Source organism: Aulonocara stuartgranti (genome assembly GCF_965226115.1).
Source record: "Aulonocara stuartgranti genome assembly, chromosome: 3".
NCBI classification, from domain to species: domain Eukaryota; kingdom Metazoa; phylum Chordata; class Actinopteri; order Cichliformes; family Cichlidae; genus Aulonocara; species Aulonocara stuartgranti.
The window spans coordinates 27,612,406-27,627,393 of NC_138941.1; the positions used below are offsets into that span (position 1 = coordinate 27,612,406).

General features: G+C 41.0%; 1 protein-coding gene across 1 annotated transcript; it reads right to left on the bottom strand.

The window, feature by feature from the left end:
- Window positions 1–6,758: 6,758 nt before the first annotated feature.
- On the bottom strand, window positions 6,759–13,255 carry LOC309703850 (uncharacterized protein). The gene is made up of 8 exons (XM_082528767.1): window positions 13,151–13,255; window positions 12,333–13,031; window positions 8,505–8,579; window positions 8,084–8,428; window positions 7,667–7,993; window positions 7,370–7,477; window positions 7,239–7,270; window positions 6,759–7,143 (listed from the first exon to the last, which is right to left on the bottom strand). The coding sequence occupies exons 1-8, from the start codon at window positions 13,203–13,205 to the stop codon at window positions 7,048–7,050; spliced, it is 1,737 nt and encodes a 578-aa protein (XP_082384893.1). The 5' UTR covers window positions 13,206–13,255; the 3' UTR covers window positions 6,759–7,047.
- Between the last annotated feature and the right edge of the window lie 1,733 nt (window positions 13,256–14,988).

Consider the following 14,988-nt stretch of genomic DNA (forward strand, 5'->3'; position numbering starts at 1 on the left):
CAACTTTAAAGTGTATGATTTAGTAAAAAGGGGATTATATTGAGTAAATTGTCACTGAGAAACAGTTTTCAAGAGAAAACGTATTTGGATTAAAAAGGATTACGATAAAGTGAATGTTAAAAATGAAAAGTGAAGCTTATTCAGATATGATTGAATGTTCAAAAGTAACTGAACTGTCCATATTAAAAGACATAATAACAATAAAAAATTTTATTTAAGAAAGCATCTTTCAAAAAACTCAAGGACACTGTACACAAGCAATAACAAATAGATAAACAAATAAATAGGGAAATAGAGAGAGAATGATAAGTTGTGGCTGAGGATCAGTTGACCTGATTGGTTGACTAGATATTAGAGAGAGAGAGGTGGGGCGAGGTGGGGCGAGTCTAAACCTGGATGTATGGAGGTGTTGTGGGTCTGTTCCCAGTGGTCCTGTAAGATTAACAATTTAGACGATTGGATCGAGAAGAGATGCTCAGAGAGTGCAGACTACATTCTGGACTTGCTCTGATGCCAATTAGCCAGTCATCCATAACACAAAGCAAATCCAGGCATATTTTGAATATTTTTATGGAGGTAATTACATATTCCAGCTGTGGTTTGTATTTACACAGAGCTGTGACAAAGCATTTGGCCACTACCAGATTTCCTGTTATTTTATATATGTCACACTTTATGTTTCAGTTTTTACTTAACCGTGCCGCACCTGAAATAATTCAGGCAGGATACACTCAGCTTCACACAAATGAAGCAGAATACAGTCACACATAGCAAACCTAGGAGCTCCGCCTTACTTTGAAATCTATTTAACATGCACCATGACAGGACGAATTATTAATTAATTCATGTTTAAACTTAACTTAGAGTTTTTATATGGGAATATTTGCACTTCTGTTAAATTAAACTTTTATGTTTCTTTTGTTTAGGAGCAACAGAAAAACAGGAGCACTAGGAGTCCAGAAACAACAAAAACAAAAAAACTAGGCACAAGAGTCAGGGCCAGCTGCGTGAAAAGTGGCAGCACCGACACAGTTCAGCGGGCCGACTGCGTCGAAAGCCACTGTAGCATAGGTGAAGCAGATCCCGACTCAAGCCACATGGAAACCCGCAACGGTGACACAGGTGTGGATGCCGACTGCTTGGAAAGCGCCAACAGTGAGACTGTCCAGGGCACTGGCCGTGAGGACAGTGGCAGCAGTGACGTTACGTAAATGAAGCAGGTCTGGAGGCTGACCGTGGTGGCAACACAGTTCAGGAGGCAGCCCATGACGATCCTAAGCTGATGGCCTGGAAAGTGGCCAGCGACGGTGAGGTGCAGGCCGTGCTGGACGTGCATGTGCAGGCTTGTCTGGATGAGGACGTGGTCATGGCCGTGGGCTCATGGACAGCTTGGCTAACAGCTGGTATGCAGGACCAGACGAGACGGGACCAGAAGAGGCAGGACCAGACGGTAGCATGGTGTTTGCAGGTGGTGGCACGGAAGCCGTGTATGGTGGCGCTGACGGTGGTGCTGATGGCTGGATGGGCTCGCCTGAGCTCCAAGCAGGAACAGAAAACAACTGGGTGGACTCTCCAGAGCCCCCAGTCAACACTGATGGTGGCGTAGAAGTCACGGATGGCTGAACCGACTTCTTGGAGTCCCCACCAGAGACAGAGAGCTGGAGTAGCTCTCCAGAGCCTCCAGCCGGAACAAATGGTTGGACAGACTCTTTGGAATCCACAGCAGAGACAGATGGCTGGTGAGGCTCACCAGAGCCCCCAGCAGAAACAGAAACAGGGCCAGCAGACACAGGGAAAGCAGGTGCAGAGACCCCTGGCTGAGACAAAGCTGGCTGGAGCTGTGCAGGGCATTTGCTCTCCTCAGGCAATGACAGCAAAATGAAGTCCTCAGCTGGCTGAATAAGCTCAGTAGAGCTTCCGGCAGAGGATGGAGGTGGCTGGAGTGGCTCACCAGAGCCAGCGAGAACAGGCAGTGGGCCACAAAGTGCAGAGGCCCCTGCCTGAGGCGAAGCAGAGCCAGCAGGTGTGGAGAACCCTCCCTGAGCTGGCGGCTTAGGAGGTGGATGAGCAGAAGACTGAGCTAGCAACTGAACTGATGACTCAGGTTGTAACAGAGTAGATGTCTGAACTGGTAACAGCGCTGTTGATTGACTCTTAGCTGCTCTTCTCTGGGGAAGTAAATACTGGATAAATACTTATATTTAAGTTTTTATTGTTTCACAAAAGGTTAGAAATGGAATGTCCACAGTTTAGAGTTTATTTGCAGATGTTTTTTTTAAATAAGCTTGGCAGAGGCAAAGAAAAAGCAAAAATAGAAAGAATAAAGAAAAGAATAATGAAATCACGTCAATTCTACTTAATTAACTCTGAGCTAATGATGAGTTTGCAGTGAGGTGGAACACATCTTCAGTGCTGGAAGTCCCTATCTCACCACCAACCTCTCTCACTCCAAAAATAGGAACATAGTGCAGATCAATTAAATGCATCACACTTATATCAGAATATATCAGTTCTCCCTGAGCTGCATCTTCTTAATCTAAATTGCGATGCTGTTGTAGAAACCTACAGTGTATCCAGAAAGTATACAGCGCTTCACTTATTCCACATTTTGCCATTACAGCCTTATTCCAAAATTGATTAAATAAAATGTTCACCTCAAATTTCTACACACCTTACCTCATAAGGACTTGTTGGTGAGGAAGTCTTCCCCCTCACAACGACCAGACTCTGTGTCTGACCTCGGCTGATGTGAGGAAAACTCTTCACAGAGTTAACCCAGGGAAAGCTGCTGGTCCAAATAACATCCCTTGGAGAGTACTCCGAGAACGTGCAGACCAGCTGACAGATATCTTCACTGACATCTTCTACCTCTCCCTGAGCACTGCTGTCGTCCCAACGTGTCTCAAGACCACCATCATCATTCCTGTGTCAAAGAAGTCTTCAGTGTCCTGCCTCAATGACTACCTTCCAGTTGCACTCACACCCATCATGATGAAATGCTTCAAGAGTCTCCTGATGAGTCACGTTAAGACCAGGCTGCCACCCACACTGGACCCACTGCAGTTCACCTGTCGCCTCAACCGGTCAACAGATGACACCATCGCCACCACTCTACATCTTGCCCTCACCCACCTGGACAATAAAGACACATATGTACAAATGCTGTCCATTGATTTCAGTTCAGCATTCAACAAAATCATTCCTCAGCACCTGATTGGAAAACTGAGCCTGCTGGGCCTGATCACCTCCCTCTGCAACTGGAGTCTGGATCTGTAACAGCATCTCCAACACAGCCACACTGAGCACTGGAGCCTCTCAGGGCTGTGTGCTCAGCCCACTGCTGTTCACTCTGCTGACTCACCACTGTGTAGCAGTGCACAGTTTGAACCACATCATCAATTTTGCTGATGACACGACTGTGGTGGGTCTCATCAGCAAGAACGAGTCAGCATACAGAGACGAGGTGAAACTGCTAACAGACCGGTGTAGAGTCAACAACCTGTCTGTAAATGTGGACAAAACAAAGGAGATGACACTCTTCACCCTGCTGTCTTCTGGAAAGAGGCACCAGAGCATTCATGCCCTCACTGCCAGACTGCGAAACAGCTTCTTCCCCCAGGCAGTGGAGTGTCTAGAAAATTTTTGTTGGTGGGGGCAGATAGGGGCACAGATTTGGAGAAGGGTGGCAGATGTAATTGGCAGATAATGTTAAAAACAATTCTACCAACCGTTAACCATAATTCAATAACCCTGTAAACCTAATAACCGAATGCGCTTTTAACTCCTATTAGAATGAGATTTTAACTACTATGGTGCAAAGTTTTTAGATACTGCGTTGATAAAGTACAAGAGATACAATCAGTCAGTGTTTATTCAGCAAGTAAATACTTTCTATGCTGCCTTATGGTAAACTTTGGTAAAATTGATGTATAAAGAACAACACTGGCTGATGATGACATACAGTCAGCTGGCATGGTGACACTGCCAGTATAACCTGCAGGGCTGGACTGGGACAAAAAAAATTGGGCATTTTCACTACAGACCAGCCCACCAGGTATTAAAGCCATAAAGCCTTTGAATGAAAACAAACGCTGTTGTGACAGTGATGTACACTGTCTTTTTGGTATATGGATGATTTCTATACATTTTATGTTAGATAAAAACTTTGTTCGCAAGATTCAGATAATTATTTAATAAAAGCTAGGTATTTGAATTGAGAATAAAAAAAGAAAAGTATTTCTTGGTGCCCCCCTTTCCCTGTTAATGCCCTACCTGGCCCCCTGGCAACACTTTGCCGCCCCTGCACAGTTACCAGCTGTCAGCTACTTAGAAAAGATCCTGGTGTTATTTGTCTCTCAGAAACAGTTAATAACTTCCCTTCAAGTCATTCATGTTAACTAAAAGGTAAACCTGTTTCTACATCACAGCTCTGATGATCCAGTAAGGACATCTCCTGGTTTCATCTTCATGTTTCCCTCTCATCACATATACAAACCGACATCATGACCAGCAGCTTTACAGCTGTGGCTCCAGCAAACATCAGCTGATACTAGAAATTAATATTAAATAAATTCTAACAACAGCTGATCAAGCTTAAACGTGCTGCTGTTGTTTACCACAACATCCGCTGGTTTCCTGTTTCTGGCGCAAAGTGGGCGATAAACAAACAAGAGAGAAAAGCCGATCAGCTGATCACTGATCAGTTTCATGATTGAAGTAGCAATAGAAGAGGCAGCTGTAAAGACAGGATAACTCCAGCTTTGTGTCTTTTTCCATTCTAGCTAAAGTCCGGGACAAACTGCGTCTCTTCTCAGCTCAATACGGAACACGTAAATTTTTCTCTGAATGAGGGACCATTCCATTTTTTAAGGAGCTGTTGGCAACTCTACTAACTAACCTTATGAATGAAATAAAGTTCACTATCAGTAACATCATAGCAACCGAACAGCTGTATAGAAACTCGTCATGCTAGCTCACGCAGTATGAGTTATTGTAACTGACTGTAAAAAGTCAGCACAACGAAAATAAACTGCACCTAAACTTGGTTTATATCTGACCCAGATAGACTGCAGGTCGTAACTTCTTACCTGAAGTTCACCTGACACTTGGACCGGCGGCTGCCTCGGCGCTCTCCTCCTGCTTCACCTTCCCTCATCCACCTGTTGCCTCTGTGGAAGCTCCGCCATAGCCACCACCAAACAACTGAGTTATTTTTACACATCGGCCAGCATCTGGCCAATCCACCACCTCTCATAAATAAGTCACCAGCCCACGTGCAAATGTCCGATGACTAGTCCAGCTATGTTAACTTGTTAATCTTTCGCCGAAAAAATGTTTTCTGCGGTGCCATCTTTCGTGCTTGGCTCGCCTACCTTTGCTAACATGATGCTCATAGTGCAGAAGCCGGTGCTGTATTCACTTACCCTCGGATATCTGAGCTTCACTGTGAAACCATAATCGTACATTTGATATTTCATTAAATTTTATTGTTTTAGCTTCGGGGTGGCACCTGGGGTGGCCAGTCTGGTTGAGCCTGTACCCCCCCAGGCCACCCCGCTGGACACGCCACTGCCCCCAGGCTACACACACACGTATCGTTCTGTTCTGTCTGGTGTTGAACTTTTTTTTTCTTGCAATTTTTGCACCTTGCACATTATGTAGTCACGTGTTTATTGTCTGTTATATGCCATATGTAGCGCCATGGTTTTGGAGGAACGTTGTCTCGTTTCATGGTGTACTTTACCACTACACATGGTTGGAATGACAATAAAACCACTTGACTTGACTTGATCACTACCAGCAGCCATGACTGTCGACATGAGGCAAGCTGGATCCATGCATGCAATGCTGAAAATCAGTCAACTCAAAAATAAATTAACTGTTAACAGTCTTTAAATTGTTTGATTTTATTGTCTGATCAACTTTTTTTATTAACTTTTTTAGTATTTCCGCAATGATTTATAATGTTTCACAACATTTTTTGGCACATGGCTGTGTAATTGCTAACATGAATAACATTACAACAACAGACGGTGCGTTTTTGAAATTATCATTATTGTTTTAGCTTTAGACAGTTCCTTACCTTATCTGATTATAAAATCTGCTTTTAAATATTGTTTTTAAAGGGATATTTATTCTGTTGACCAAATTCAATTTTCCCCCTTTATTTCCATGCAGTACCTGAGGCAACGTTCTTTAACTAGAAATGAAAAAGCAAAAGTCACATCCTCCAGGATTTCATTGAATAATTGAATTTTATCTAACAGTGGAGTGAGTGTGATTGCTATTGTGACAAATGGGACTATTGCTGTGAACCAACAACACGAGGCTGAGAGATCTCAAACCAAGTAACTCTCAGAAGTGTCTGAATCAACAGTTTATTATAACAGTGACACTAATGGATCATTTCTGGATCATCTCTGTGATGAAGAGCCCCTTTACATCAGCCACTGAAATGAAGAAAACTCAGCACGAAACAACAGCAAAGAGTATTACTGAGTATGGATTATAATATATAGGGTCTAACTTACAATACAAAGCACCTTGAGGCATTGTTGTGATTTGGCGCTGTATAAATGGAATCAAATTGAACTGAAAGAGAAGACTTCACAAGGTCACAGATGCAACCTAACAGTTTAATAACACACAATTTATAAACTTACTGCTTACAGTAAAACAGTGAGATATGCTGCATGAAAAGCTGAAAATGCATTTTTTTAAAGGCATGATATGTGTTAATGATAAAAAAGAACTATCATATAGAAATGATGAAAAGAGAGAGAGAGAAAGCAAGCGAAAAATGTCATCAGCGTGTCAGCTTTCCTCTCACATGCCTCTGTCTTACAGAAAAGATGCTAAAATATAAGTAAAATCAGTTAACAAGAAACTTTAGACTTAGAACAAAAAAAACTGGAAAAAAAAGAGCAGGCTTTAAACCGATTGAGCAGAATAATGTTAGGAAGAGCGAGAGAACAGCCTAAACATTTCAAAGCTGCAGTAATAAGTTCATAACTAGACATGTGGCATCAAAGTCGTAACGGCTTCAGTTCAGTGTAGCTTCACCCTGGAGTACACACATTCACTCCAGATATCATCTCTCTGTTCATTTGATCTCTTGATTTCGAGGTTTTCTTCACCTCTAACCTGAGAAAAAGTACAATAATGTGAATGAAATCAAAATTATGAGCCACTTAGGATGGTGTAATGATTATATAAATATTCAACTAAACAGCACATACCTTGGACAGAGGTGAAAGTCCTGAGCTAAACTCTGAAAAGCAGGCAAAGTGATTGGTGTTATGCTCAGTGGAACACACAGTATAGAGATCAACAGCATCGGTTACTGTACAGTGGTAGCGGTTTCTCTTACTGATCATGAACACAGCAAAAACCAGATAAACACCCATGATGATGATGATGATGATGCATGACAGGGTTCTCTCACGGACACAAAAACTCTCGTGATCATTGGTGTCGTCTGGCAATACAGACAGGAGACATTAGAATTTCATTTCAAACCAATTTCTAATGTATGAATTGAAAAAGCAAGAAAGAGGTTATAAAAAGATAATCATCATATGTGTATTTGGGAAATTATGAGTTTTAAACACAAGATTTTCTACTGCAAAAAAATCTTAAGTAAATTATACTCCAAAATTACTTATACCAATCTTGGTCCCATTTCCAAGCAGTATTTGTCCACATGCATTGACAGCACAGTAGTAGACCCCAGCGTCATTCCGGCTCCTGACGACAAAGTTGTACACGCAGGTAGTTCGTCCTCTGTCAGTTCTCTGGGAGATGTTGTTCTTATTGTCAGAGCAATAAATCATCTCTGGAGCAGAACCATCCGAGTTTTTCAGCCACATGAAACTAGTGAGTTCTGCTGTGCATTGAGCAGAGTGAACAGAACAGCTGAGAGTCACAGAGTCTCCGGACCTCACTGACTTTGATTCTGGCTGCTGGACGACAGAGTCGCTGATTGTCTTTGCACCTTGGAAAACAAACCATTTGGAGTGAGATTGTTAGCACTGTGTTCACATTCAGTTGAAATTATGTGAAATGCAAACATGTCCAAACATACCTGTCAACATCAGAAATGTTCCTGACCCAAACTGAACCTCACTTATGTGTAAGACTCCACAGAAGTATGTTCCAACATCTTCCCATGATGTTTTATTTATGGTCAGATGATTGTTAGTCATGTCAAATTTAACTGAAGAACGGTTAACAAATTCATCACTGAACTCTCTCACATTATAGTAAGAATCAGCTTTTACCACCAGCTGTAGTTTCCTCCCTGTAGTCACCTTGTACCACACGATTTTCTTTGATGCGCTCTTTACGAAGCATTTAATAGTAGCTGAGTCGCCAATCTTCACTGTTTTCAAAGATTCAGGCTGAGAGACATCACTTAACTGTGCTGCACCTGAAATAATTCAGACAGACTCAGTTTCACACAAATGAAGATCAAAAGTTTACACAAGTCAATTTCTTTTACTTACATAAAGAGCAGATCAGGAAAACGTTCACAAAGAACATCTTCATCTTGTCTCCTTCTTCAGTACAGCAGTCCACACCTAATGAAGCAGCAGTATACTTCTCAGATTTAAAAACGCCAGCTTGTCCTACATTTTGCCACATCTGACAGGTCTGATTGGTTCATCACCATCACACTGCAGAACATGATTGGCTCTGTCGCGTAACGTGGCGTAGCGAGAGACTGAGGCCTGGCCGCCCCCTGCCATCAAAGCTGAGGGGGTAAAAGGACTTGACATTCAGCCTTATGTGTTAAAAATGTGTTAATAAAAAGTGGTAAAACAGAGCTTTTTCCTATAGTTTGGTCATCATCTTTGTAATTTGTCATTTGTAATCAAGGACAAATAAAAAATGTAAGTGATCAATATGCAGAGAAATGCAGTTTAAATTGTGGAAATGTCTGTTCTAATGTTTAGAGTTTTGTGTGTAGACATGAGCCATAATCAACCTTTTGTTCGTTGGACTGAGAAGATAAGGACTGTGTCACTAACCAGTCAATATACTTTTGAACAACAAAAACAATGTTAAATGTTGTAAACGTCAAACACTCAATTGTCAGTTCATTGTCATTGTGCTGACAGTTAAATGTGCTCAATACTAATTAAAAAATAATCAGTTAACGTTAATTATGTTTAGGTTGACAATTTTAATATTGTGAAAAAAAATGACTTTAAAGACAGGTTTAATCCAGGCTGCGCTGAAAACCTATGTAGAAAATGTCTTGAGAGATATGAGTGTGCGAATGTGTGTGTGCGTGTGTGTGTGTGTGTGTGTGTGTGTGTGTGTGTGTGTGTGTGTGAGAGAGAGAGAGAGAGAGAGACAGAAACTAAATGAGAGTGCACACAGGACACTCTGATCTCTGAATGTCTCACAGTTAAAGTGCATGACTTAGTAAAAAGGGGGATTGTATTGAGTAAATTGTGACGGAGAAACAGTTTGCAAGAGAAAAAGTATTCGGATTAAAAGTGAATGTGAAGAATGGAAAGTGAAGCTTATTCAGATATGATTGAATGTTCAAATGTAACTGAATTATCTTTGATAAAAGAGAGAGAATGATAACGTGTGGCTGAGGATCTATTGACCTGGTTGATTGAGTAGATATTAGAGAGAGAGAGAGAGATGGGGCGAGTGGGCACTTGACAAAGTCTAAACTGGGATGTATGGAGGTGTTTTCGGTTTGTTCCCAGCGGTCCTGTAACATTAACAGTTTAGATCATTGGATCTCAGAATTCCAGCAGAGATGCATAGAGGGAGAGAGGACTGCCCATATTCTGGACTTGCTGCGATGTCAATAGGCCAGACATCCATAAAAACAAAGCAAATCCAGGCATATTTTGAATATTCTTCCTGAGCTAATTACTACTACAGCTGTAGTTTGTGGCTACACGCATTCAGTGGTGTGATCAAGCATTTGTCCCCTTCCTGATTTCCTGTTTTTTTGTATGTTTGTCACACTTAACGTTTTAGACCATCAAACACATTTAAATATTAGACAAAGATAACACATATAAACAAACAAGGGACTTTCCAAATGAAGGTGTTTACTATTAGGAAGAAAAACCCTACATGGCCCTGTGTGAAAAAGTGTTCACCCCGTAAAACCTAATAACTGGTTGGGCCACGCTTAGCAACAAACAAAGCGTTTGAGGGCAATGAGTCTTTTACAGTGCGGTGGAAGGGAAGGGGGCGGGCACTTCAAACCACTGTATTCACGCTCCACTCATACTCACGTCTGATCTCAACACACAAACGTCAGAATATTCAAAATATTTTTATTATTTTGGTTGAGAGGGGGGAGGGACTAAAATTCACGATGCAAAAAAAAAGTGATCATTATTATCATGATATTAAAATACAAATGCACATAATTCTTTTATATACATAACAGACACTTTTAATAGTCTGAAATACAAATGTCATTATTGTCCATGTTAAATTGTGGTGTGAGGAAATGAATGAAATAGTAACTTATAAATGTCTTTTATAAGGGAAGTCATGCTTCAAAGAGAACCTCACAAGGTCCTGTGTTTATACACAGAGACCAAAAGCCTGTCCACTTTACTGCTTTACACTAGAATAGACACATTTACTCCAGGTGTTGTCCATCTGCATTTCTGATCTGTTCATCTTCATGTCCCTCAAAGGTTTGAAATAGAGGTAGCCTCCTCCTTGGTCACCCTGGGGATGAAAAACAGTACAACAGCTGAGTCACTTTCACATTTATTAAAAAAAACTAACAAACATGGATGGAACGTAAAACTGTGCTTTTTCTTTCAAAAGAAAATGCACTTACATTTGCTTTGAAAAAGGGGGAGTTTTTTGCTGGATAATCTGGAAAACAGAAAACTGTGTCAATATAATGTCAAATTCACCGGAGGATAAAAAACAAACATAAGGAATACTAAACCACTTGCCTGTGTATGTGCTCCTGTTTTTCTTTCTTGTCATGCACATTAAGGAAGCCAGTAAAACACTCAGGACGCTGGTGAAAGCTGAAACCCCCCTCCAGAAATACAACAAGAGAAGAGTGTCCCCTTCATCTACTGAGATAGTAACCCAACAAATAAAGTTAAAACACAGATGTTGTCTTGTCAGCAAAACTGGCTTGGTTGGTAAAATGCTAAATGGCCTGTATTTGTATAGCGCTTTACTAGTCCCTAAGAACCCCAAAGCACTTTACACATTCAGTCATCCACACATTCACACACTGGTGATGGCAAGCTACATTGTAGCCACAGCCACCCTGGGGCGCACTGACAGAGGCGAGGCTGCCGGACACTGGCGCCACCAGGCCCTCTAACCACCACCAGTAGGCAACGGGTGAAGTATCTTGCCCAAGGATGCAAAGACCGAGACTGTCCAAGCCGGGGCTTAAACCGGCAACCTTACGATTACAAGGCGAACTCCCAACTCTTGAGCCACGATCACCCACTAAATAGACTGATTCTTATAGAGCACTTTTGTACTCTCCAGGAGCACTCTATACAACATGCCTCATACAGACAAGCACATTTTTTTCTGTTTAAGTGTTTTTGAATTTCTGTAACACACTCACTCATTGATGCATCAGAGAGCAGTTTGGGGTTAGTGTGTTACATGTAGACTGAAGCAGCCAGGCAACCACTCATACACCCACCTCATACAACGCAAACTGTGCCATAGACAAACAGATGTCGACCATGTCTGGTAATACTGATGACACTATTTTTTTATTATGGGTCAATGTCTGCTGCAAGTAGCGGACAGAGATTAACAATACTGCATGGACATTTTTAAATGTATTTATAGTTAAACAATTCTACCTAATAACATGTGACCATTTAAATTTACCATTTTAAAGCGTGCTGGATAATAAGCGTATTTGTCTGTACTGTTAGAAAGGCTGTCTCCCTCCTTATGTCAGCATTATAACAGCGTTGTCTAGCCTTATTTGTGTCTTAATCAGTTAAGTTATAAAGCAAAAGGTCATTAAGCTAGGGACCTAATACGTATTTACTTGTAAATGTCTGAACAATATGTTTAAAGGTTTTCCCATGATTATTTTTATGTTGGCTGGAAAGAAAATATTTTTATTTTCCGCTGTTAGTGCAGCTTAGTGCAAGTTACTACAACTTCTGCATGAATGTCCATTTCATGCTTTGGAGAGGCAAAGTGGGAAATGCTTTAAAAAGCAAAAGGTCATTAAGATAAGCAGTTAATATGTATTTACATGGTGGACTGGCCTGCCTTTACACACTTTGACATGATAGTGAGTAGCTTGTTCAGATAATAGAACCTTTCCCAAAATTACTTACCCTCAACATTCAGCTTGGTCCCATTGCCAAACAGTAAGCGTCCACATAAAGCAACAGCACAGTAGTAGGACCCAGCATGAGAGACATTCAAGTTCTTCATTGGCAGGCTGTACACACAGGTGTGTGCTTGTGCCTCAGATTTCTTCTTGCACTCATCATTCCTGCCTCCATGGGTGTATATGAGCCCTGGATGAGATTCTTCAGAGTCTTTGAACCAGTAAACCTTGTGGTCTTCATCACAGGTCCCAGTGCGGACTGTACAGTTCAGAGTCACAGAGCCTCCTGGCTGGATGGTCTCAGATAGTGATTGTAGGACAAAAGTCTGGATGTCCAAACTGGAACCTTTTACATTGAGATATGTTTCTTTGGTAAACTCTAAAATAAAAGTAAAGCTTGTTGCGCAGTAGTAAGTAGCTGAATCTGAGACACGCAGATCTGTTATTTTCAAGTGATTTTTACTGATGCCAGTAACTAACGTAAAGCGTGGATTACTTTTGAATTCATTATAAAATATGCCATTTCCCTCATATCTGTAGTAGGTAGAGATGAGTCTTGGTTTTTGTCCCAGAGTTTGTTTGTACCAGTAAAGTCTTGCAGCTTCACCTTCGTAAGAACAGTGCAGAGTTACTTCATCACCAACATCAGCAGAAACAAAATCAGTCTCTTGATGAAGAGATGAGTGCGGTTCAGCTGGCTGAGCTGAAACAAGATACAAGACAACGCACACACATTTCTTTCATTGCATATATATTTAGTGCAGTGGACATCTGAAACCTAATTGAGAAATGACATCTCAAAACAGCAAAATTAGAACTCACCTATTATTCCTACGCACACACGTATCAGATAAACTACAAATATTAAATGTGTCATTATGGTAAAATAATTTTTCTGCTCTTCAAAGAGGAAATTTCATGTGACCGGCCAACCACAGAATATGTGTAATGTCCCGTAAAGGAAACATGCTCATCGCTGTCATGTTTAGCGCTTGAAAAATGAAAAACCACAGACATCCTTGGTTGTGCAACATTGTGGACGTAAAATGGGTCGTGCTTTCTTTGAAGATTTGCTTCAGTTTCCATTTAGAGAAAGAAAACTACGACGCTCATCTGGTTTGCTTTGTTTCAGATGTGACACTGTGTGGCACTAACATTAAAGTGGTCCTGTCATTACTAATTTCAAACTCAACTCTATCTATCTTCTATTCTTTGACTCACATAAAATAGTTGGTTATTTTGACCACCTGGGATTAGTTTAAAAACGTTGTGGCGCTGCCGTGGTTTAAACTCGGCCTTCCTATTGGTCTTTCTTCCCGTGCCTAACTCATACTTTGCCTTCTGCAGCAGGCTTCTCCCTGTAATGATAAGAGCATTAAAATAACACAAACACACCACACGTTTTCCTCTAGGTTATCCTCACACCTTAAAGTTTCTGTGCCTTGCTGCGTCAGGACACCATCACCCTATAGTCGTGGTGATGGTGGGCAGGCTGTGAGACAAAGCTGTGTGAAAGGTACAGCCACGTTGCTCGGTGATAGCATAATAGCCTGTTTTAGCTAGCTGAAATGTATTGTTTGGGGGCAAATACAATAGTGTTAAAAATGCTTATATATGAATATTCAGTCCAGTACACCTAAAACTATGTTGAGATCGTGAAATGTTGGCATAGAACTATGGCGCAAGCCTGAAAACGTCCCACAAAAACTGAGCAAACAGGTGTTTTTTAACCTTTTTTTTAAACTGTGCTGCAATTAATTACTGCACAACTAATTTTGACTGCATCTCCACACAGGATGTGCTTACGAAGATGGAATATGGGGGCGAGCAGAAGTACGTTAAAGTTCCACAAAGTGATGAATGGAGGACATGCATATTGTATTGAAGAAAAGAGTAATGAACATGCTGTCATTTGCATTGACCAGCACACCTATGTCAGACCCTTTGATAAACAATATTCCAATGAGAGCGTGTACACTGTTCCATGTTTTAGAAAATGATTGAAAATTGAGGTTCACAGTTCAAAATAAATGTTTTTCAGAAAAACATTGGCTCTTTTTAATAAATGTGTATTTCCCAAGGAATTTCTGAAAGTTCAGAAGAGTAAAATTTAAACATTTTAGAATTAATTAGAAGATAACTCTTATGTAGTTAAAATAAAATACTCTGTGAGACTTGATATCTAAACTCTTAACACCTAGTTAGCATTGATAAGTGTTAAATTATCAACTCCAGACAGATTTGGTATTTAACACTAAATCTGAGTTAAGATACCAACTCTCCAAAAAGAGTTAAATTCACACTCTTTGGTGTGGACCCATATAGACACTTTAATAGTGTTGAAATCAAAGCTGACAGTGTTAATTTGTGTATACTGGATTTGCTGTGTACTAGGTACTTTTTTAGTACATGCTCGCCCGGGGTTTCCAAGAGTCTGACTAAAAGCCACAGACTGAGCAGCATTTATATTTTTGCGTCAACCGTTACCTTTGTGGTAGTGTTCCCATCACATATTAATTACGATCCCGGACTTGGTAATCTAGAGCAGAATGATCAAAATTTGACAGTTTCAGGCCTGAGCAGAAGAGCCGAGGAGGTGAAGCTGTCGACTGAGGCAGAACGGCGTGCATTGCAGAAGAGAAGCTGCCGGGTTAATAGTC

What these genes read in the sequence shown, in the direction of transcription:
- LOC309703850 (XM_082528767.1), bottom strand. Translation starts at nt 13,205, where the DNA reads ATGACACATTTAATATTTGTAGTTTATCTGATACGTGTGTGCGTAGGA. An exon ending in AACATTTCTGATGTTGACAG is followed by an intron (nt 7,994 to 8,083) that starts GTATGTTTGGAC and finishes TTGTTTTCCAAG; the next exon opens with GTGCAAAGACAATCAGCGAC. An exon ending in GACTTTCACCTCTGTCCAAG is followed by an intron (nt 7,144 to 7,238) that starts GTATGTGCTGTT and finishes ACTTTTTCTCAG; the next exon opens with GTTAGAGGTGAAGAAAACCT.